The sequence below is a fragment of the Struthio camelus genome, chromosome Z (genome assembly GCF_040807025.1).
Source record: "Struthio camelus isolate bStrCam1 chromosome Z, bStrCam1.hap1, whole genome shotgun sequence".
NCBI classification, from domain to species: Eukaryota; Metazoa; Chordata; class Aves; order Struthioniformes; family Struthionidae; genus Struthio; species Struthio camelus.
This window is the reverse complement of record NC_090982.1, coordinates 65,375,292-65,399,067: the sequence shown is the minus strand read 5'-3', so window position 1 is coordinate 65,399,067 and position 23,776 is coordinate 65,375,292. Positions and strand designations below refer to the sequence as shown.

General features: G+C 38.3%; 1 protein-coding gene across 3 annotated transcripts; it reads right to left on the bottom strand.

Moving 5' to 3' along the window:
• Positions 1 to 1,174: 1,174 nt before the first annotated feature.
• On the bottom strand, positions 1,175 to 23,760 carry LOC138064529 (E3 ubiquitin-protein ligase TRIM23-like). Of its 3 annotated transcripts, XM_068927497.1 has the most exons (11): positions 23,508 to 23,710; positions 22,513 to 22,675; positions 15,243 to 15,364; positions 14,071 to 14,349; positions 13,276 to 13,458; positions 12,370 to 12,585; positions 11,213 to 11,347; positions 6,996 to 7,125; positions 6,769 to 6,879; positions 5,385 to 5,509; positions 1,175 to 5,017 (listed from the first exon to the last, which is right to left on the bottom strand). In XM_068927497.1, exons 1-11 carry the CDS (start codon positions 23,679 to 23,681, stop codon positions 4,838 to 4,840), a joined length of 1,818 nt encoding a protein of 605 aa, XP_068783598.1. In that variant the 5' UTR covers positions 23,682 to 23,710; the 3' UTR covers positions 1,175 to 4,837. The 3 variants fall into 3 exon arrangements, with proteins under 3 accessions (XP_068783598.1, XP_068783599.1, XP_068783600.1); XM_068927498.1 differs by lacking the exon at positions 22,513 to 22,675 and having other exon boundaries at positions 23,508 to 23,760; XM_068927499.1 differs by lacking the exon at positions 14,071 to 14,349 and having other exon boundaries at positions 23,508 to 23,653.
• Between the last annotated feature and the right edge of the window lie 16 nt (positions 23,761 to 23,776).

Genomic DNA, 23,776 nt, shown 5'->3' with positions numbered 1-23,776 from the left:
TAGTGTTGTTCTTGTCTCTTCTATGCAAGAGTGAATGTGTGAACCTATACCCCGTCTCATGATAGTTTATAATTCATATTCAGTATCGAGCTAATAACTTTGCCCACTTTATTTGCATCTTTCACATTTCATGCTTGTTTAATCCTTTTCACATTAAGGAAATCTGTGGCATACCTGACTACAGTTTTCCTAATGAATGAAAACTCTTCAATCATATGTTCATTAATCCAAAATTAGATGACATAGATCCTGTCATAGTAAAATATAATCTACCTCTGCAAAGAGAGTTGTGGATGTTTATGTTCATTAGGCTGAAAGAACAGCAATCTGCCACTGGAATGCCAGTGCATAGAGCCTCACACACCCAGTTTAGCATTGCCAAAAGCGTTACTTATCTTTTAAAGTTTGTTTTCTCATTATTTTGGCCTCAGGAGTCTGTTTCAAGCTTGTTTTTAGCTGTAGTCCTACAAAACGCTACTTCTACTAAAATATCTAGTCAGTTAAGATCATTTCTATCACTTAGTTTAAACTGAGTTTGTCAGGTGTTCTGATGCAGTCTTCAAGAAAAGCTCAGCCAATGTCTTAGGCCGTAGTGAACCTGTGGCAAAATATGGTCCTGTACTATGCTGGGTAACTAAGTCTACTCTAAATACACCATTGCACTGGTGCAAGACTCTAAGGAGTTCACATTTGTGATGACTTGATTTATGAAATCAAGTGTTCTAATCAACTCAGGTCATCATCTTGATATAAGATGTTAAACAGAACTTCAAGTCTGCTCATGATGGCTCATACTCTCCAGTTTATTCTGTAGGGAAGATCTATACTCCCTGCTACAAAAGCCCGCATATATAACTAAGAGTCTTGATGGTACCTAACAATCCAGAAGTGTCCCTAAAGCAGTTTTGGAAGTAGGAAGCTGTAAGTAAGTTATAATGGTAAAAATTAGGCTTAAATTTTTGTAGCACTCATTAGCACAATTAAAAACATTTCAGGAGGAGATTCTAGTTAGTTAATTTAGCATAGATAATTTGCCTGTTTGACAAGTAGAAAAAACTGATGAAGGTTTTATGATTCTCAAGTTCAAGACATCCCATTTTTCTTCAACAAAAGAAAGCTGAATAGGGAGCTTACAGCATGCTAAACTTGCAAATAAATTGGACTGGAACACAAGTGGTTTTAAAAGGTATATTTCTCCATACTCAAGTTTTCGTTCACATCAACAGAAAAGCAGTTATTAACATTTATTGTTGCTTTCCAAAAGCAAAACAGAAGACTGGTACAACAGCATTAGTAGGCTTAAACTGTACGACTTCAGAAGAATCTAATCTATTATGCAATTTTTTCCTTCTTACCGTGCCATTAGTTGCAGATCTTTGTATTAACGCAGTTGTAATGCTGAAACTGTAAAAGGGACAGATTTCCTTTTCATTATTTAACGATATGTATTTCATCTCAGGTTATGCCTAGACCACAGGTTTTCAGCTCATAACTAGTTACATGTGAACAAATAAAGGTACGATTCCTGTTCTAGAATTCAGGCAGGACAGAGGGACATGGAATGATGTTGTAGCACTTATCACTCATTTCAGGGATAAGAGCATGAATAGATTTTCTGTCTTTGCATAATGAAGGGGGGGGTTGTGTTTACAGTTCTAGTAAATGAAATAAGTCTAGCTAAATCACTGTAATAGGTGGTAGTGTTTTTATCTCATACCATTTCTTTGAAAGAAGATACTAATCAAATTAATTCCCTCAAAAGCTGCAATCATTAAGAAACTTGTTTTCAGTGAAGTAAGGAATATCTTCAGGGATAGAGTGTTTACAGTAAGTTAAACACACAAAAAAAAAAGTTTAGTGACGTTAGTTCTTTAAAGGTTCATTTTTCTGGGCAACTAAACTACAGCAACTCAACTGTTTCCACTGAAAGAGCCATTTCTTTCCAAAAAATCATTCCATTCTCACCCTTTCCAACAGATCAAATCAAGAACCATTTCAGAGGAAAACCCTCCAGTACCACTCTGTCCACAATAAATTTGAAGGTAACTTACAGTAATGCCCTATCAAGTGATAAAGCACTTTTTCCAGTTAGGCTAGACTTACTATTTTTGCACCAAGATTCATTAAAGAAAGCAAAACACCATCACTGAATGCAGTATTCACTCAGGCTCACATTTAAGTCAAAACCTTACAAAGAGTTGTTCAGTTTTTCAAATAATCCTTGTAGTTAGTAATGTTTGAGTTAAGTTCTAGTCGAGGAAGTACTCCAATTACATATTGCATAAGTGAGTACACTAAAAACTAAGAGTTTAATAAAAATGGTGAAACAAGCTTAAATTTACAACTGAAGCAGTTTATATATATATATAATATTAACTTACAATACAAATAAACTTCTTAGTGTACCTGTTAACACAAAAGAGTTCACAGACAAATGCCACACTTATTTTCACAGTTACTTGAAGTCATCTTAAATAAGTTCCACTTAAAAACACTTTAATGGTAGCATTCCACACATCACAAGCAATCCTTTTGTACTCAGAAATATGCATGAGTGAGTATCTTTCTCTGCCCCCAAATGTACTGTTAGAAAAAAGCAAACTGGTCACCTTGAACATTTTATAACACAAATTAGAACTACAGCTAGGAGTCTGAGAGGCTTGTGTAACCAAAGCCTGAGCCAACTAAAACAAAATTTCAGATTCAGGATTTTCTGAATAACTCATGTCTTTTCTGTTAAAAGTATTCCAGAGAAGCATCTACCACACTTAGCAGAACTTGTTCATATTTTAGAAATGGAGCTATAAAAGTACAGTCAGCACTAACTAGATCTGGGACAGCTCTGCAGCACGGGCCAAGCAGATACTCAAGTCGGAGCAGCCAACTGTCTACTGTGCAAGAAGTTGCAGGCTGGGAAGAATGAACAATATTTAGTTGGCGTGGTGCAACAAAACACCCTTCAGCCATTGTAAACTATGTACAAAAGTTATCAGGTTACTTTCCAAAGAAAGTAACTACCCCTTCTCAGTATCCATACACGTCTGCAGGCATGTAAGCCTATTTCACGAATATCTACATTAAAGCTTAGTGTTCTTTCAGCTGCTCTTCAGGTCATTAGACTTGCAGAATCTGAAGCTGCATTAACACCATTTTTGTGATGTTTAATTAACAAGAGAAAGCTATAAGCAACGGTCATTAGGAAGGAGTAGTTAACCACAACTGCTTCCTCTTCAAGAGTGCAAGTTTACTAAATTACTTGTTTACACATTCTTAGCTTTTGCCTAATGTATGTATGCAGTGGAAAAACATCATAAAATTGATACTAGTACGATAGAAGTCATAGCCACAGATGATGGGATACATTTTCTTCTCCAGGCGAGGTTCAGAGCCCTACTCCAGATAAATAGGCTTTCCAGTGTGGCAAAAAAACCTCCGTGAAACAACACTGCTCACTTCTGCTGAGTGATTCATCTCTACCCCAGGAAGGAAAAAAAGATGATATGTAATTCTGATCTATTGGCTATGCTCATTGTAATTCCTCTACTGATGTGCAGAGGTGCGTGGCATAGGTTCTTCAGTTGGCAATCGTTGTGCAACTGAAGGGCCAGAAGATTCATACGAGGTGTGCATACCAGGCATAACTTATCAGAACCGTGCATGCAGCAGAAAAGGAGACATCAGTAAGTCACTCCAACCTTCTCTAAATTTAAACAGTGCTACAACCATATTTCATGGGTTTGTGAATGAATCACCTTTAAAAATAGAGGGATTGGTGACAGTTCACATAGAAGATACAGTAAGAATAAACAGAATATAAATAAAGTTTATGTCACATTTTACCATCTGCTATTCTAAGAGTTATAATTAGTTGTACACTGCTTTTACAAAAGGTTATTTAATATTTTAAGGCTACTACCTTATTCTGGAAGCATGACCTCTACATAGAGGTACATAGCTGGACTGATGTTTCACCATACTGCTTCTTCAGTAATTCTTTTTTGAAGCTTCATTTGACTTGAGTCAAAAGTTAAATCTCTAAGGACAGGTTACATCCTCAAGCATACACAGAACACTTCCACCTCAATATCACTATATTCTGTCCATAATTAATATAGCACATGCACCCTTTAAGCAAGTCTCCTCCCTGCCACACCAAGCATGCACCCTAGTCATGCCACAGCCCACTAGTGCTGCAACACTGTTCCCCATTCTCAGTTCTTCCTCAATAAATTATGTTCTCTTCCCTTCTGGTTACAAATGGGGAATCTAATAAATAAGGGGCAGAGGAAACGACATTTTCCTTTTGCAGTGTATTCACATGTCATTTTCAATGCCAGCTTTAGGTGAATACATTTTTAAGATATTAAGAGCAGCACCATTTGTTTCTGACCAACGGTCAGAGTTGACTGTTCTAAATAGCTTGAGATGAACTTTTAGAATGGTTTCTTGGGAAAGTATTTCTAAATCACTCAAATCTTCTGATACCAATTAGCTACTGTGACCATGTCATGATTATTAAATGAATTCCAATGCATATATTTATCAAGGAGGAATTTTAACTTGTAACAACCTAATTTCACCAAAAAAGTTTCAAGGCACCCTTGTAACTAGCCCATCACAATACTTGTAAACATATCAAATTTCAAACACACTAACAATTGCACAAATTTACTGAACCAGTTATCCCATCTAGGACAAAAGGTTTACATTTTTCTGTTACCACCAAGTGAAATAAAGTCCCCCTCTTCCTTCACACAGCAGACCTGGCCACAACATCCTGAATCATGCAAACAAAACAAAAGTCAACTACAACCTTAAAATTGCAGCTGCTGTGAAACTAAGCCACATCCAGGACACCAGCAGCCACGAGTTGCCTTGAAAGCCAGTCCAATCCTTCATAAAGTCCTGTACCACTTCTGGCATCACAACCCTGAATGTACCAGCTCCGGCCACAGCAGAGTTTGTGGAGACTCAGCAGTTCTGTAATTTCTTCCACTGAAAGCGCACCTGCTACATCCTGCAGCAGAACCAGATACACAAACTCAATTATTCTTATGTAGTAAGTTTGAGATAGTTTATTTTTAACTGATAGCTCAGCCTGAAAATGGCTGCAAGTCATATTTGGCTTTCCTGTTTGGAAAGCGTGTGTTAAACAGTTAAGAATCAACTATTTCTTAATCATAAAACAGAAACTGGTTGTTGAATCTATTACTTTAGGCTATTTTATCAGCTTTAAGCATAAGGAAAAACATCTACATTATATCCCTTCAGCATTCCTATATCCTAATCACGACAGAGGGTTCACAGAAGGTTTGAATCTGTTGCACAAACTAAAAGACAAAAGTAACGGCAGGGGGGGCCCACGCATGACAACTCGCAAGTACCTGCTTATTGGCAAAGATCAACAGCAAGGCATCCCGCAATTCCTTCTCTGTTAATAATTTTGCAAGTTCGCTGTGTGCTTCGCTGACCCTGTCTCTATGACTGCTATCAACAACGAACACCACCGCTAAGAAAGGAAAAGAAAAAGGTTTAGATGTTCAAATATAAACCCTGGATCGTGTTAGCTTTCAGCTAACAAATTTATTTGTAACATAGTCCTCTACATGAAGCTTCTCAGCAGTGCACAACTTCCAACTTCAGGAGTATTGAGGAACGCCTCATGTATCTATCAATAAAAAACTAGAATTCACCCTAAAAAGGAAAAAAATTGCCTCTTCTAACATAAAGGCTATGATACTTTAACTACTTAGGTCTAAAACCAGATTTACCTTGTGTAAATTAAATATCTCAGTTTGAACATAAATGAATCGGGAAAAGGTTTAAATTCCTACACGACTTTATTCCAATTTCACTGAACTGGCTGTAACACCTACAACTTCAGCCAAATCAGAACAGTTTCCCTGCTGTTCTCACATGTATTTATGGGAGGACTACAGAACCAGGGAAGACTGTGGAGTCCTATTAAATTAAGTTTGACATAGCAGCAGTAGATTTTACTATCCATTATAGAGGGTAACTGAGATGCCAGAAAGACTGCAGAGTTAGGGAGACAGAACTAGAGGACAGAGTTTAAACTAATCAGCTTTTGGCGGTGGGGGGGGAGGAGGAGACCTTACTACAGGGATGTACCATATTAACTGTTTAGATTTTGCCTCAGGTCTGCAATTTTTCAAGGCAGACGTGATTCAATGTTCCTGATGTTTATAGGGAAGTTTTAAGAGGACAACAGAAATCCAAAATGCAATTTTTTAAAAAATATATAAAAAGATAGGAAGATATAAAATGTTAAAAGTTTGCAGCGAAGGCTGGAACAACACACAAAATGGAACGCTTCAACTGATGTTCATCATTCTGAAGTATTCTAGGTAATTCTCAATGAACTCATGAAGAACCCCCTTCTAAATTGGAAAACAACTATGGAGCATTTAGAGAAGCATAGCACAAATTTCCAAGTCAGCATCGTTCAGAATTGTTTTCGTAAACTAGTCTATGACTAGATCTAATTTCACTACAATACCAAGTCAGAAGCTTGTAGAAGTTTTAAGTTGCTAACTAGAGACTCCTACAGGCCGAGTATTTTCATTTCAAATGCTGTTAAAAGTTTATACCTGGCAAGTACTACTTATCACTATGGGAACTTCTGGAACACTGCACATCCTGTTGTCAGCTAAAGTCAGTTTAGCAGAGATTCTAATTTTGTTTGGCTCCATGAACTGTCTGATGGATTTATGAAGAATGCACCTTTATTCAGCAGATACTACTTACCTTGTGTATTGAGGTAATAATGCTTCCACAAGGGCCTCAACTTGTGCTTCCCTCCTACATCCCAAATAGTAAACTTCAGATTCTTATATTCTACTGTTTCAACGTTAAAACCTAAAATAAAAATATTCAAGTTTCATAGCCTTATTCTCTATGAAGATGAAATAACCAAATTCTACAGATAAATCAAATGCTCAGAGAATCATTACATACAAGTCATTGCTACTAACCTATTGTTGGAATCGGCTGCATGAATTCATCTTGCTTTAACTTGAACAAAATAGTTGTTTTGCCAGCTCCATCCAATCCTAAAGTGACAACCCGAATCTCCATTTTTGGTCCAATGTGTACTCTGTTGTCCTGGAAGAAAGAGAATACAAAAAGAGAGCAAGTTTAGGAAAGTCAACACATGTTTAAGACACTCAACATCTCATCACTATTTGTAAAGTGATTAAATACATAGATTCCAAAGGTAGAAAGCACCATCGCCTGCCAGTCATCACCAGCAATAATGTAAGCCACCACCACACCCAATAATTTCATCTGCAACTTCTGCCTGAGTTATTATGTATCTCTTAGAAAAACATCCATTCTCATGTTAGTATGTCTGTACTTAACACAATTTCAAATTCCTCTGCCATGGGGTTTGGGCCAAGAATGATAAACTGTTCATTGCAATTAGTGAGAACTCTCTGACCAGAGAATTCCCTGCTAGCTTTGGAGCTTTTCCACTAAGTTTTACTGCACTATTAGTAACCATACCCACAGAATTATTTTCAGCAGGAAGCTCCATAGCTAAGCCTCTTCACCTCAAGCCACTTCCAGTCCTTTAGCACATTACAGCAATATTATCAGCACCAAGCAGTAACTTGAAATGGTGTTGAAAAAATACACGTAAGTCTCACTTGGTGGCAAGGAGAGAGAATTAGCTTTGTATTTGTAGTCAAATAATTTATCAAGCTACCAGAAGTACTGAATGCGCTGAGGCCAAAAATGATCAAGTTATTACATTACATTATTACCATAAAGCAGCAAAGAATAAACCATAAGACAAACAGCATGCGTTACTGTGTGTCCCAGAAACATATCTTTCAAATACTTAGAAATGCTATCATGAAACAGAGTTGAAGTCAGAACCCTGCAGCATTACATTTGTTTTCTTGCAAGATCTGGAGGTTCTGGGGGCCACTGTGCTGGGCAATACATGAGAACTCTGTTTATGCCATACAGCTTTTTATTTCTTCTTGCACTAGAAATTCTATTTCTAGAGCGCAAAATACTACAACATCTCCTCATCCAAGACCAACATACACAAGTGTGACCGTACATCTAAACATCCACCTCATGTGACACGAGACATATGTACAGGATCCATTTATACAGCCAGATGTGTGCCATCGTGATCTGACTCAACTCCATTTTCCCCTCTGTCGCAGACCAAGTAGTAAACTGCTAGCATGACCAATACAGCTTAACTCAGTGTCCTTATGCTATTGCAATATCCAAAGACGTTCCTTTGGAGAAATCATAACAAACAAGGGGAAATGGAAAAGAAAGAAGATGCAAATATCACACTGCAAAAAACAAATAACATTAAGATGGTAATAATAAAATTAGCATTGGTAAGGGTTACCAGTTTCCCATGCTGGCTTTAACAGTGATGGGTAAGTCCTCTTTTCTGTCTCAGGTATAGTTTTCTTATCATTAACCCTCTCCTCAGTTTGCATGGACAAACAACTATTTAGGATGAAAAATTGTTAATCATGGACATAACATCCTGTAGCCACCGCTCTCATTACAAACTATATCAAGAATTTGACCAGGACAAACAGGACAAACTCTCTTCAAACAAAGATCACACTTCCTAGACGAGGAGCCATTTCTTTGCCAACAAACTAAGTACATGAAGAGATCTCAACCTTATTTGGTCAAAGTTTTCATAAATGCATACGTAAAGAAGCATCTGTGGGAAACAATATCTTAATATTTGAAAAAATAAAGATCTTACACTAATATATGCTTTGAAAGCCTTCAGCATATTTTCCCAGAAACGTCTCCAAATAATTTTTACTCCCTTTCAGTGCTTTACGCATGGCATTTCCCTTGGTTGTTTAGAAGGGGGAAACAACACTATTTATGTTTCTCAGACTATCAGTGAGGCAGTGTGGCTAAAACCTATGCACTTCGAACAGCAGGCAGGATTTTTCTTTCCCAACTTGAAGTCAGTAATTCTGCAACCTTCACTGGATATTAAATTCTCATGTTCCTCTGACCTGGTACTATCCGAAATGCTTTTTTATAACGTATACAGCCTTTAGCACATTAGAGATCCTGAGAAAGGCCTTTCAACCACAGAGCAAGAGTTTAGTTTTTCATCTGAACATAAATCCCTTTTTACTGCTACCTGAAATCTGATCTTGTTGCCAGACCCAGACCCTTCAGGTAACCAAGCCTCACTGCATTCCCTGGCAGCGGGCATCAGCATGACAGCTTCCTGAAAGGCCACTGTGTAGAAGGAGAGCTTTAAATTTCATATCAGAAGTAAGGGAACACAAGAAGTAAAAAAGGGACTGAAGCCATTTTTTCCATTCTGCTTTTTCATAACTACTGCCATTTTTGTGAAAAGTGACATTTGCTTTGGCACCTTTGAAACTGAGAATCAGGGCTTCACATGACTTGGTAAGAATCACAGTTCATCACAGGAGAGAACAAAGAGACACCCCATTTCTTTCCCAAGAAGGCCAAAATATGGAAAGACGTTTGAAGACTTCAAGTTCCCTGAGCCAGGACCTATTTCAGATCTTGCAGCCAAGCCAGCTGCAACCGTTCTCTTTCCAAATGCTCAGAAATTCCTGATCGATGTTTTCTAAGTCAGACTAACAGCTCCTAGGGAGAGAGAGCACGAAAGAAATACGTAGAGAGCAAGAGAGAGCACTCCAACATGCTAGTCACAGTCCTGTGAGATAGCACCAGTCAGCTCTTTGAATATGCAGAATGTAATTCATCTTCTGCAAAAGCTGTACGTGCTGCTTCACACATGCAATGTCATTTAGATTTAACCAGGGATTTGCAGACAGGTCTCCCCCATCCTATTATCTCTTGCCTCTGCCAAATAGAGGAAGGAGGGGCAGAGGTGAAAGTGTTGCATTTAGAGATCTGCTGACTGAAACCTTCACCTTCCTACCTGAGGCAGATAAAGCAATTATTACATGGAAATCGAAACTTATTGAACTTACAAAACAAAGTATTTGGCAGAAATTGATTTTTTGATACCACACTACTAGAACACATACATTGCTAAAGTAAACTGCATGCCGAAAGACAAGATGTAGGCACATCTAAAAACTATAATTAGTAATTACTGTGAGAACATGAACTTAGAACAGCAGTTATCGATGAATCTAGAGAAAAGCTGCATACCTGCACCAATTCTGCAACAAAGTAGGTAATTCAGAAGTAACAGAAACATAAAAAGATTAAAACAGTTCTCTGCCGGAAGGACGTGGCAAGAAATATCTTAACAGAAAGCCATACGGAACACAGATGTTAATAAAAATGCTAATAATTAATACAAAGTGACTGGAACAGAATCCACATGAAAGCATCCTTTTCCTATAGGAAGAGTTTCAACAGCAGTAGTTAAATCCTCAGTTTCACCACAGTAACAACAGGACCTATCCTTCCCTCACTGAGGATGAGGCAGTGCAAATGAATATACAAAATATTTTTTGTTCTTCAGATATCAAATTTATGTACTCTGTTAGGTAAAAAGAGTCACCATTATCAAAATGCAAACAATTTCATCCCTTTCAAAGCATATATGAGATTGAAATATTAAAGCCATAAAGTAAAACCAACCTAGAAGATGGATGCTGCCCAAACTATCAATGAATACTAACCTACTAGAATAATGCAAATCACTGTTTGATAAATTCAAAGAAATACATCTTGATTGTTATGAACTGGAACATATGTTGGCATTTTTCTTTTTAAAATAGGTGTGCAATACTCAAGAAATAAGATAACATGCATTTTGCAGAAGTGATGCTGTCCTTATTTTCCACACATCTGTCTCTTTTTTAAGTGGTAGGTTCCTGACCTGAGTTGAATGCACAAAGGAGGAATGTTTCCAAAGTGTTTTTAAAATTCACAGTGACTGTGTTGAATATTTAAAGGAAAGCAGCTATGTTCCAACAAAGCTATTGATGTAGCTAACGTTAAATGAATGCTGGTTTCTCAGACTAATTCCAGAACAGTTATTTTGTTGCTCAAATGCCAGATGGAACGCATCATACGGTAAGACACTGTGGCTGTAACTGATGCTGAACTCTTAAGTTTGCTGCAACAAACACAGCATCATAAAGATGCTGTATTATTCCTGCTTTCTTTTAAATTACATTTGGAACTTCATAAAATGGTAGATATGTTTTCACAAGATTAAGAATACCTTTGTAAAAGTGACAGGTATGCTAGCATCCAGCTGTATGTGATCTGCAAGTTCTGTAAATTGCTGCTGCTGTTTTTGTAATGTCTCCAGTAGTCTTGTAATTTCCTGTTTGGCCAACACTACTCTGCAGTCATCCTAAAAAGATAAAAAACAAAAGTACCCCTTCCCATCAGTAACTTAATTTAACCAAAACCAACACAAATATGATGGCTAGAAGTAAAGCATTTTAAATATAAACACTGCTGTTAAAGATGAACATTTACCAAAAACGCTATTTAAACTCAGATGCGTTTCTTCCTTAATACTAGCAAACACTAAAAAGTTGTGGCATTTTAAAAAAGTTACTCTTTGACCTCTCTTAGTCTAGGGATAACAATATAAGTTATACTACAGAGTCATGAAATAAATAATATTTATATCATTCATACGTAATTCCAGCAGCTAGAATACAACAGCACTTTGCAGCATGCAGCAACATACAACACAAAAGGAAGTAACATCTAGCCACTAATGTTGGGAATGTCAAACAGTGCCCACTAAATGTGGGTTTGACTAAGTAGCCAGACACTGGCACTAAATAAAAAACACTGAAAAGATTAATAATTTGTCACATTCAATTTACTGTTTGCTGCATATGCTATTTACTTTTTTGCTGTCAAACTAAGTGACTAATGGATCCATCTGGTACTCTCATACAGCCACTTTCTTCACATGTTTAATAAAAATACTAAATTATCCAGACTGCAAGGCCTACAGAAAATTATTTAGCCCAGATGCATTTCTCCTTTATCAGTTTCACATAACAACTATCTTCAAACATTTATAGCGGTAATAGCAACTGTAAAATCCCTCCCATAAATACTGTTTTTTTGCTTCAGTTTCGTCTCTCTTCCCACTCACTCCATGAATAACTAGAAGTTACTTCACAGTATGCAATTATATCCTGTGGCTACAAGATTTCCAGGAACGGGAGGACTTGATGCTGTTGTACTGGATATGTTATTTACAATGAATACTTCATGTTGTATCATTTTAACATTATGAAGGAAACATGAGCGCAGAGGGCCATCCATTTTTTTTAGTTTCTAGTCTAAACTTAATTTAGAGCTTAACTTAGAGATCTCTTGTCCCACATTACAGCTCACTTGCCAACCTACCTGCTGTAAGGTCTTTTCACAATGAAGGCAAGCTGTTGAAACCTGTGACAACAGGATTGTCATGTCTTCTTGCTGTTGTCTAAGCCAAATCAACTTCTCTCTCACATGAGCGTCAACAACACTAAGAGCCATTTCCTCCTGACGACAAAGGGTTTCGTGAAGATCAGAAAAATAGGCTCGGACACATGAGCGAGCATTCTCTGCAGTCCCTGGTACCTACAGCATTACAGTCATGAGAGGAAGAAGAAATTTGATTAAGGATTATTGCTGATCCCAGAAGTACAATATTTTGCATTTTATTCCAATTTCTAACTTATATTCACATCTGGCTGACTGGCTCACACTTCAAGTTTCAGTCGCATTGAGTGTGTTACCAGCCCCAAGACGAAGATCCTCCAAGAAGTTACTCTGATAAACAAGTAGTTTAGTCACAGCAGCTCGCTCACATATGTATACACACACAACAACAAAATTATTACTGACCAAGATTAAAAAAAACAGTAATATCACAGTATCTGAGGACAGATAGACAAACTATCACAGTACTTTAACATTATACTTGTAATTACATAACCCCGTATTTCCTCCCTATTTTCACATAGGGAAGAAATACTGTGGCGGACTGTAAGTTCCCCTTCCATCTGCTGCCGTAAGCCGCAATATTCAGAAGTGCCGAGTATGTCCAAATCCCATTGACTTTGTAAAGATAAGAACTTAACGTTTTTGTCTTACAAATCGTATGTTTAATTTTCAAAGAACTTCCTTAAAATGACACACTTTGTAATCATGTATGTTATAATTTACTGCTCTGAAAAAAGTCTTCATTGTTACAAGTGGAAGAAAAACAAACCAAGCTACAAAAACAAATATGCAATGCAATGCTTGCGGGAAAGAAAAAAGGCATACATGTTCTGTATGGGCCATTCCAACTCCATCTTCAACTATTTGTTCTCCTCCTTCTATTTGCTGAACAATTCCAACTAATTTTCTGGAATAATCTGAAATTTCTTCTGTGAAGGTTCTTATACAGTGGGCCATGTCTAAAATAGATGCACGAATCTGGTTTGCTTCTGGTTCCAAGACGGCATGCTATTAATTGAAAGTAACATATCAAAGTTTAAGCATAAATAGCTTCCTTAATCATCCCATCTTACTACATATTAATATATATATATATTTAAGGGGAGGGAAAGGCAGGTAAAAATGAAAAACAACTTGAAACTTAAAAAGTATGAATCAGGAGTTAGAGATTATGTTAAGATTAAGATAGCAATCTAGCAATTACACAAGTAAACATGCAAATTTGCTTCTTTTCCATAATCACTTTAAAAAACAAAGATGTGGCTGGACTACACCAGGTTGGGCAAATTTAATATTTGCCTGCTGAATAACAATTATCAGAACTGATGACAAAGCACAGTGATGTTCAGAACTGCATCAGATAAAGGGCCTTTCCATCTTAATGTACAAATAACCATATTGCGGTCTTAGAAACAGCTTTTTTTTTTTTTAAATACTGCATGTATCCATAGCAGTTATCTGAAATGAAGGAAAAGGGAATGAACAGTATGAAGTTACTTCCATAAAGACGTATCAAACATCTACTCCCTTTCCTTGATAATCTTCTATACTTAAATTGGATAAATATCATTAACATAAGCTACCCCATGGCACAACAAACAAACAGATCCTTAACAGTACCTTATGACCTTGATGCTTCCCATATTCTTTACAGACACAACACATGAGTGGACTGGCCTGACAGCCCTCTTCTAAACAAACAAACTCAATAGCATGCACTTGGTGCTGGGAGCACATGGTCTTCTCATGAGGCTTATCAGCAAGGGGTACACGCCTGTGTTTCGCTAGTGTCTTTGTAGAATGAGTAAGCTGGGAACAGTCTGCACACAGGTGAGTGGCACAGACAGTGCAATAAACTGAGGCAACATGGGCTTCATCTTCATCGCAGCGAATGATACACTAACAAAAAAAGACAAAACTGAAACGGTTATTAACCAATTCCAGTAACTGTGAAAAAGTCAGAAGTTATCACCAATATAAGTCTAAAAAGTAGACTTTTCTTAAAAGTTGCATGTCAATAAATATTCAGAATACTTTCAAAGCTTGCTTTTAAATTCTCGACTTCCTAACGAAAAATAAAATAAAAGTTTGTTTCCTCCTTTACAGTCAACTCCAATAGATTCTTCTAGAGGTGTCCAGAGATTCCACAAGTCCAAACTTCAGTAGAAGTTTTAAAGGTTTGAAAGCTAAAATAATTCAGGCTCCAGACACTACCTCTAATACAGACATTAGAGAAAAATGATCACAAAATTACAGACGGACGAAACGTCCAAAGACAAATATGCCCTTAAGACAACCATTTACTCCATGAGTGGCACTCCACTATACTTTCTGCATAGTAGTTGTTAACACTGATATGATTAAAGCAGCTAGTTTTAATAATGAAGTACTTCCCATCGCATGACATCAAATGACTACAGAAAAGCAACACTTGGGAAGAAGAGTTGCTTTCAAACATTTAGGAAGAACTTTAAAAAGCTGTGGAAAACTCTCCTAAAATTACTACAGCTAAAGTATTCAAATGAGTAACATCTTTTAGAAAAGTTTAAAAGCCTAAAAAAAAGTGTATGTTCTGGGTAGTGATTTTTTCTGTTCCGTTTTAGTCACTGCATATAATGAAACAAGTAATTAAAACATTAAAAACTTGATACTGTAAGCAAAACAATGTCTTTATTAATAAGATAACTTTATATTTGATATAGAACTGGCTTTCATTTTTGTTAAGCTAAAAGAATTTTCCCATCTAAATACAGATTTTAAGCCAACTAATCAACAGTTTTTTGAATTAGTACCTCTCCAGATAGGCCAATAGCTTCTTCTGTCGTCCCACACTGCCCAGCAGATCCATTCTGCAGTCGTTCCAGCAGTTCCAACAAAGCAAAATTCTTCTTCAAGCCCCAGACACCAGAATCTCCTATTTTTAAGGAAGAATTAGATTAAAGGGGAGGGGAGAAAAAAAAAAAAAAACCACCAAGCAAATGCTGTCATTAAGTGCTCCACAAACCAGTTAAGAACCTGACAATCTAAAGAGAGAAAACTGGAGTGAGATATAACTACTACTCTTTCTGTGGAAGTTCACACTTCCTTTCCATCCTCTTCCTTCCTTCCACCATGGAACTATTAAATATTTACACAGGTTTCCCCTACTAAAGGGCTAATACAATTATTCATGTTTCCACCTCTGTCCACTCCCCCCCCCCCCCCCCCAAAAAAAATCCCACTTCTAAATCTAAAATAATCCGGGATACCTATCATCATCCTGCTAGAGACTGCAAGGAACATGCAAGCTATGTATATTATAATCTTTAATATATTTTGCAAACTTAGGTAAAGGAAACATTTCTACAGTGCCAACAGAAACTGAAGGATTTGCACTGAGTTCCCTGAGTCACAAGATACAACACCTATTGCAGATCCTAGCCGAGTAAAAACCTGAATAAAAGTTAAAATAATATTCAGGAAGAAGGACCCACATACAGTAGTGCTACTACATACAGTGAAAAAGAAGAAATCTCATACTCTTCAGAGGAAAGCAGTAATCAATGTCTACTACTGAAACACAGGAAGTTCCACCTGAACATGAAGCAAAAAAAAAAAAAAAAAAAACAACAACTTTCTTTCCTGTGAGGGTGACTGAGCACTGGAACAGGTTGCACAGAGATGTGGTGGAGTCTCCCTCCCTGGAGATACTCAAAAGCCATCTAGATAGGGTCCTGGGCAACGTGTTCCAGAGGACCCTGCTTGAGCAGGGGGGGGTTGGACCTAGATGATCTCCAGAGGTCCCTTCCAACCTCAGCCATTCTGTGATTACCATAAATTTAAAGGCATCTTCTCTGTTGCAGGGTAAAGGCACCTCAAAGATAATTATCTCTGGGCATTAGCTCATTAGTTTTTAAATCATTCTTACTGTCTATACAGAAAATATCTAGGACCTTTCTCTCAGAGTGCCTGTTTTATAAAAAAGCAGCAAAATATATTTTAGTAATCTGTTGACCAGATATTCCTCAAACAGGGCAAGTCTTCCATCTTCAAGGATGGAGTATACAGAATCCGATGTTCTCCTGAATTTACAAGATCTAGAGAGTTATATTTGGTTAAGTGCAACAGGCTGACTACCAGTGCTAAATCACAACTAAGTAGTTTTGAAAATAAGGAATGACTGATTATAGCTGGACAATCTGAGAATAAGGAAGATGTGTTTTTAAATGGAGCTCAGTGTTGAATTCACCATTAGTTTCCAGAAGGAGGGTCACTTGTTTTTTTAATTCAGGGGCAGGTCAACTTTTGAAGTTGTCTACTGTCCAAACACCCCTACCTCTGCGTATTTGGGATCCAGTTAAAGTCCTAATTAACACCAGCAAGGCTATTCATATACAGCATCAACACATGCAGTTACTTGAATGATCCCTATGGAATAATCTAATGCTAATTGCCTTGCTGACAAGGAGAAAAATAAATAGTCCCATGAGATGTGTACCATGGCTGGTCATGGTGAGAGCAACAGTGCTATGACACCTCTGAAGAGAATGCAAACTGGAATCAGACTCACGCTGTATACCATACTGCTTTGTGTAGTTTGCAATTAAGACAGACAGTTTTCTCTTCCAGACATTTTCTACAATTCAAACTGCTGCCTCCATTATTCTAATTTGAATTTTGCCAGCAAGAAGTTATCTGCCTCATACGCAAGAAAGAGGCAGAGCTCAGAAGAGAAAGTTGGGCGCATACTTTTCCTACAGCTATTAGTGGTAGCATAGATTAACTGTTCTTCCCTCCAACACCCTCAACTGGTATAGAGCAACGCTTTATGTTAAAAGGAAAAAAAAAGGTGTGGGGGGGAAGAGTTGGAACAGGTAGAATGCTTACTAAGAGGACATTTTTAGCAAACCTCTCCCTGGAAATCGGCCTACCAGGAGTTGACTAGTAACTTTGAAGCTAGGTTCACAGTAAAAGCATGACTGTACTCTTTTCAGCTATCAGTTCTACAGCGGAAGCTTTCTCTGGTAGGGATTGCATTATTCACACCCAATATAAGCTCAGTGCACACCACCAAGTAGTATTCCTTTAACAGAGACCTTCAAATTTTCAGAGATTATGTTCTGGTCTTGCACTATTTCACAGTTAGCACTGCAGTCTTCTGCCTGTATGTATTCTGACTTCAGAGCTTAGTTATTTTTTTCAGCTCCGGCATTCCCAGCAGGGTCAGTGTTCCTCATGTCACCAAGAAGGTCACCTCTCATTACAAGTTGAATAAACAGAGGATACAATATCCATTTCTGGAGCTCAGTTATGTAAACAGTTTGTAAATGGGACTTGAATTTCCCAACACTGTGTCTAGATGACTGACACTAACTCCCAGGGAGCAAAGTGCAGAAAACTGACTAGACAGTTCCCTTCTACAGTATTCAAGCAGCACTAGCCCATAGTAGAATGACTGTGGGCACAAGCTTCAGTTACTACAGTATGCAATATATTCACATGAACAACACACCAATATAATGCCTACTGATATTGCTTACTTGGACCTCTTAGGTATACAGACAGCTATTAATAGTAGAGTATATATATTGACATATAATGACAAAACAATGAACTTTCTTGTGAAATAGATTTATACCAAACTCCTTAGTCTTTAACCAAACACTGCATAAAATGAAGAGAGAAAGAAGCTGTTCAATCATTACAGAATTTCTTACAGAAGAATTTTCTTTCAGAGGTTGTAATATGTTTATGAAAAAAAGCAGAATAGCCTTAATAAGTCTTTCTCTCAGTTTACATACTAGTATTCAATTGAACCATGCTAATTCTTCTTCCTCCTGTTCCATGCTTAGCATGGAGAGAAAGTCATGCCAAAAAAAGTCAAAGCAAAACTGATTTACAGAAATTTAACCAGCAGAAATATAAAATAAATGCAGAATCGCTATAAACATATAGTTTATAACTTAAGGCTGTCAGGAGAACACAGTTATACTGGTTTTACATTCTTTATCTTTTTATTATATATGCAGAAGTTTGCTAATACATATTACAGATCATCTGCATGCTGTTGATCTTGGGCACTGATGGAAAAATAGGCAAAGCTTGCGTGTATGCTTCTCATTTGATCTGCTGAAATATAATTTATAATCAGTACACACCCTATGATACATGTACTGCCACATAGAAGATCATGTCTCATTTCACTGGTATTTACCATAAAGTTTATGTATTTGAGAAACAGCCACTTTGCTGCTTTTCACACCAGAAGCACTATAAAGTGACTGCACCTTCAAAATGCATACTTTCAACCAGCTGACCAAGTATCTATTTTGTATTAAAAAAAATACTGATAGATAAGGTATGTAAATAGATTTGTTTAGTCTCTGTAGACTTTAGTTCAAATTCTGCTTAGGTCTAAAGTATAAGAGAGCCTAATGACCTCATTCTTGTGCCTACAGGGAACGTCTGTGCCCATTACAAAAACGCTACACAATCTGTCTCTTCTCAAAAGAAGATGACAACATGAATAGCAGGAAATATGTCAGCCAGGAATGAGACAGTGACAGAGCTGTGTGAAGATACTAAGGCCCACTCCAGCCAGCAATATGTCAGTTTTGAAAGCATGAAGCTTGTCTGGGAAAAGATTACAAATAACATAAGGAATAAAAGCACAACTTGTGTCTAAAAAACTGAACAAAGCAGAGAGAACAAAGTTATAACCACATCATCTTGCACAAAGTTTTGACTTTTACCTTAGCACCATCAAAAGAACACATAAGATATACACAATATCAATGGGATGCACTCCATGGAGGATGCCAAAACTTGCAGATACCCGCTGAACAAGTTCTAATGATAATAACCAGGTAGAGAGCAGTTTCAGCTTTATAACATGACGCTAGCAGAGAGGGTGAAAAAAACAAAAACACCACCCCATCAAAATTAAAGGCTACTTAGAAGAGCTGCTACGCTAAAATGAAAAGCCCGAGATTCCAAAGCTGCTACAAGTAGCACATCCTTCTCTGTGTACTCCCTGGTCTACGTATTTTGAAAGAAACTAATTCCACGCATGAAGAGGAGGGAAACCTGGTAGCAAGAGATGATGCACCTTTTCCTCCCAAAGCAGGACACTTCAAGGAGAGATCTACAAGAGGAATCTCTTCTTCCAAAGAGACCATTTTACAGACATTCCCTAAATACGCTGCCTAAGACAACATCATACAGAATTTAGGGCTTCGAAAGTTTGAAAATTTCCCATTCAAAAAGCTTTCCCATTATGTCTTTTTCATTAAAGAACGCCAATTCAGTTGAAGATAACTGTTAGATAGCTCACATACTTTCAACATGTATATATCCATTCACAATTTTCCATCAGAAGATTAGTCACAAGCAACTTTAATAAGAACTCTCCAAAATTTATGTTTAGTCTACTCTGCAAAGTAAAATTGCTTGGATAGGCTTTAGTTCTACCCATCCATTATGAAATATTTTCTCTCACGGTAAGATTTTATGAGCTATTAGAATTTTCTGCTAAACAAGTTAACAAAGCATCGTCAGTTTTCACTTGCAGCTTCCGTATTTCCAGAAATCCTGATTGATGAAGTATTTCTTTGCCCTGCCTTCCCATTTACACATATATAGAAGAGACAAGACAGCAAATTTAAAGCAAGTGCCCATTTTAGAAGGGAGAAAAGACAGCATTCATACAGATCTCCTAGTATTGCTTTTGGCAAGTTCCCAGCACTCCTTCTGAAAAGCTGGATGCATATAGTATTAAGTAATTTAATGATAAGAGCAAAGGAAAAGCAGCAAGTTTACCTGCTGATTGTATACGTTAAGTGACCAACGAGAAGCAGCCTACAAAAGGATCTCTTGTTACTGCTTAAGGAATTTTGTTCAACTCAGGTAGCTTCATGCCCTGATTATGCAGCTTTTCTTTCAACTGAACATTCTCTTGACAGTAATCCTGTAATCTAAATTTAGACATTAAGCAGCTGCCTGAGACTACCTCATTAAAAGGCAGAATAGCAACTGCAAGAACGTGGGAAAGGGAGCTTGTTTCCTCATTCAAAGGCTGACATTCAAAGAGCAGGAGGGAGGTAACCCTCATAACAAGCCCCACAGTTGCCATGCCTTCCCCCCAGCTCCATTCCTGAGCTGCCTGAAGGAAACAGAGCCACAATCTCAGCAGATTTAACCAGCAGCAGTAACTATTAGGTGATCAGGGCAAGATAATAAACGCACAGACTTAAACCACGAGGGGCCATGACAGGACATAGTCACAGAACAGCCCATTTTTACATGCTAGAAGCAATACTGTTCCTTAAGACACTTCTTATAAGGACCCAGTGAGACTTGCAGTGGCTATGACCCCCTATTGGCCCAAATAAAACGTTTTTATTCACAGAAGCATTTTTACCTTCCTGCTACTTCGCTTGTTTTCCACTTTTGTTTTTTCGAGCAACTGGTTCTAGAACTAGCCTGTAGGTCTAGAATCTGACACACAAAAGCTGAAGCTTTTCTCTGCTCCTTATGAGGCCTTACCCTAGTTTAATAACATTCCGCTTTCTTTTCCATCAGAAGCTCCTCAGTATAAGATAAAGAAATTATTGATGGTTTTTATAAAGCTTTGATTTTGTTAAACCTGTAAGTCATAAAAAAAAATGACTACAGTATATTTTCAGATGTCTGGTATAAAAGAATGTACAATAAAACATGAAATACAGGAACAAACGTCTGCTTTTAGTTTATAAGGCATAAGCAGTGGTCCTACGTAGAAAAGCTTCACAACAGCACCAGGACTGAGACCCTTCTAAAAGCATATTTCAAGAAATCTCTTGCAGCTGTACAATTATAGCTAAAATGTAAAACAACTGTTACTGTTTTCGCCACATTCTTAGACCAGCACTCATTCATTTGACACTCATACTATCTCTTCCTCCGTGCAAATGCTCTTTCATATGAGTCTGCTATTTCTTTTTCTGACTTCAGTTTCCATGAAAGCATGCCAGTTACCGTCCTAATATTATTCTCAGTTTGGCCTACACTTTAACAGATTTTCTTCTCTACACAAAGCAAATGCTTATTCAAGATACTCTAGTATTTGAACGTTTCTTTCATGGATTACTACATTAGAAAATTCCCTTTCTGAAAGCATTTTGTTTCCTGTGCCTTTCCAAAGGTACCGCAATCGGTTCTGTTAACAAGTTCTCCTTGGTACAAATTCTTCCGATAAGTGCTTTCTCCGTAACCATATGTCGAATAGGCAGTTTCTTTTCTGAAGGAATTATAAGCATGTGTCATCTGTTGCCTGGAACAAACTCCCACTCAGGGATAAAAGCTGCATCTTTCCTATTTTCCTAACAGCTATTCCTGTTGATAAAACTGACTGATCGTGGCAAGCTTTCAGATACAGAAGTATTTTACAATTTAAAAACAGGTTTGTTATCATTAGCACCTCCCTTTCTAACAATTCATCACTAATCCAGAAAATTACTTCAGTAAAGAAGCTACTAATTGCATGGTTTGTTTAGTGTTTAGGACAACAGGAACCTAACAGCCATTCAGGAACCCTCCAACCAATACTGATTTAAAATAAACTATTCACTTTGTAAATACAAGTTTACAAAAAGACTTTTAAGGTATAAAGCTTTCAGACTCCAGAAGAAAATAAGAACTATGACTTTTTAAAAATATATCTGTTTTGCTAACATTTAACAGTGTTATGAGCTTCTCTGAATCAAATAAACATTCCACATTTGCTGTATTTCGCTAATATTTCAGGTAACGTTAATAAAGACGACTGCATAAAAACAACTCATTTAACTTTGTTATTGGGTCCTGCACACTACACACCTATACCATCCACCATTCGTTTCCCTTATTCTCTACCTCTACTCTTCTCATGGATTTTGAGCAAAATCAAAGGTATGAGTTGTAAAGGCTCTGATAACACACAGCATAGTCTGCTAGCCCACACAAAGGAACAAACTTTTGCACGTTTTTTCTTATTATGTCAGAGGCTTCTCTATATCCTTGGGTGATTTTTTTTTTTTTTAAAGTTTTAGAATTACATTCTCTTACCTAGTTCAGTAACTTGTCGATCAAAAGGACAACGAACTGCTCTGCCATGAAGGGGAAGCCGGGTAAGACAGTCATGGCAGACAGTATGGCCACACAAAAGCAGCCGGGGAACTTTGTCACCTTGCAAAGAAAATACATCTTCACAGACTCCACACTCAAGAACCTATAATTTAATAAGAGACTGTATTTGTTTCCAAGTTGATAAAAAAGCCAAACTTCATATAAGAAGCCATGTAATACAGTTTATTTTATGAAAGCTCCTGCAATCACAGCACACAGGCGCTCAAGAGTTTTTCATATGCACAAATACTGATCCATTAAGGAATAGCAACAACAAAGAGAACAGAACATTACAGCTCTTTGGGCTCCCATCTGATCAGGATTAGTTTTGGCCCACTCCAATTAACACAGAGCCTCACAAACAGTTCATTGGGCACCCAGCACAACTGAATAAGAAGTTTCCTAGCAGGAAAAGGAAATAGGGGGAAAGACCCTTCCAAAGTAGACAGGCAGCTGGTGGAGAAAATTTCTTTTCACAGCTGACCTATACAAAATAGTCAGGCACACCAAATTAGCCAATTATGAGGGTGTAAACCCAGTAGCAAGCTGGCAGGAACATCTTAAAACCATTAGTGAAAAAGGAAGACTGTTCATCATTCACAAAAACGACCATCCCTAAGACATCAGTGGGCAGCCCTACCCGCGAGCTGCCCAAAAGCCTTCCTGGGGGCCTTCAGGGAGACCACCCGTGACCTGTGCCCGCTTACAAAGCTGCCCGTTGTGAGGCGGCCGCCCTCCGCCGCGGCCAGGGAGCCCGCTCAGAGCAAGGCCCACGGGAGGGCAGCCGCCAGCGCGGCTCTGCGCGGCCGAGGCGGCCCCGGGGCGCTAACCGGCTCGGCTCGGCTCGGCGCCTCCTCGCTCCCCCTTCTCTCGCCAGGGGCAGCGATGCAGCAGCGCGGGGAGGGGAGGGGCGCGGATAAGACAGCCCTTCTCACCTTCACGGCAGCGCCTGCCGGCCCGCGGCTGCTGCTGCCGCTGAGCCCCCGGCTGGCGTCCAGCCCCGCACCGGCCCCAACCCTGTTGACACCCAGGGCCGCCATCTTGGGCAGGGCGGAGCAGCGCGGCGACCGGCAGGAAGGGGGCCGGCGGGGGCGCGGGGCAGGGCGCATGCGCTCTCCCCTCCGGGTCTGCGCCCGGCTCCGGGGACTCGCACCAGAGAATTACCGTTCCCATCGTGCCGAGCGGCACAACCCCCCTCCCCCCC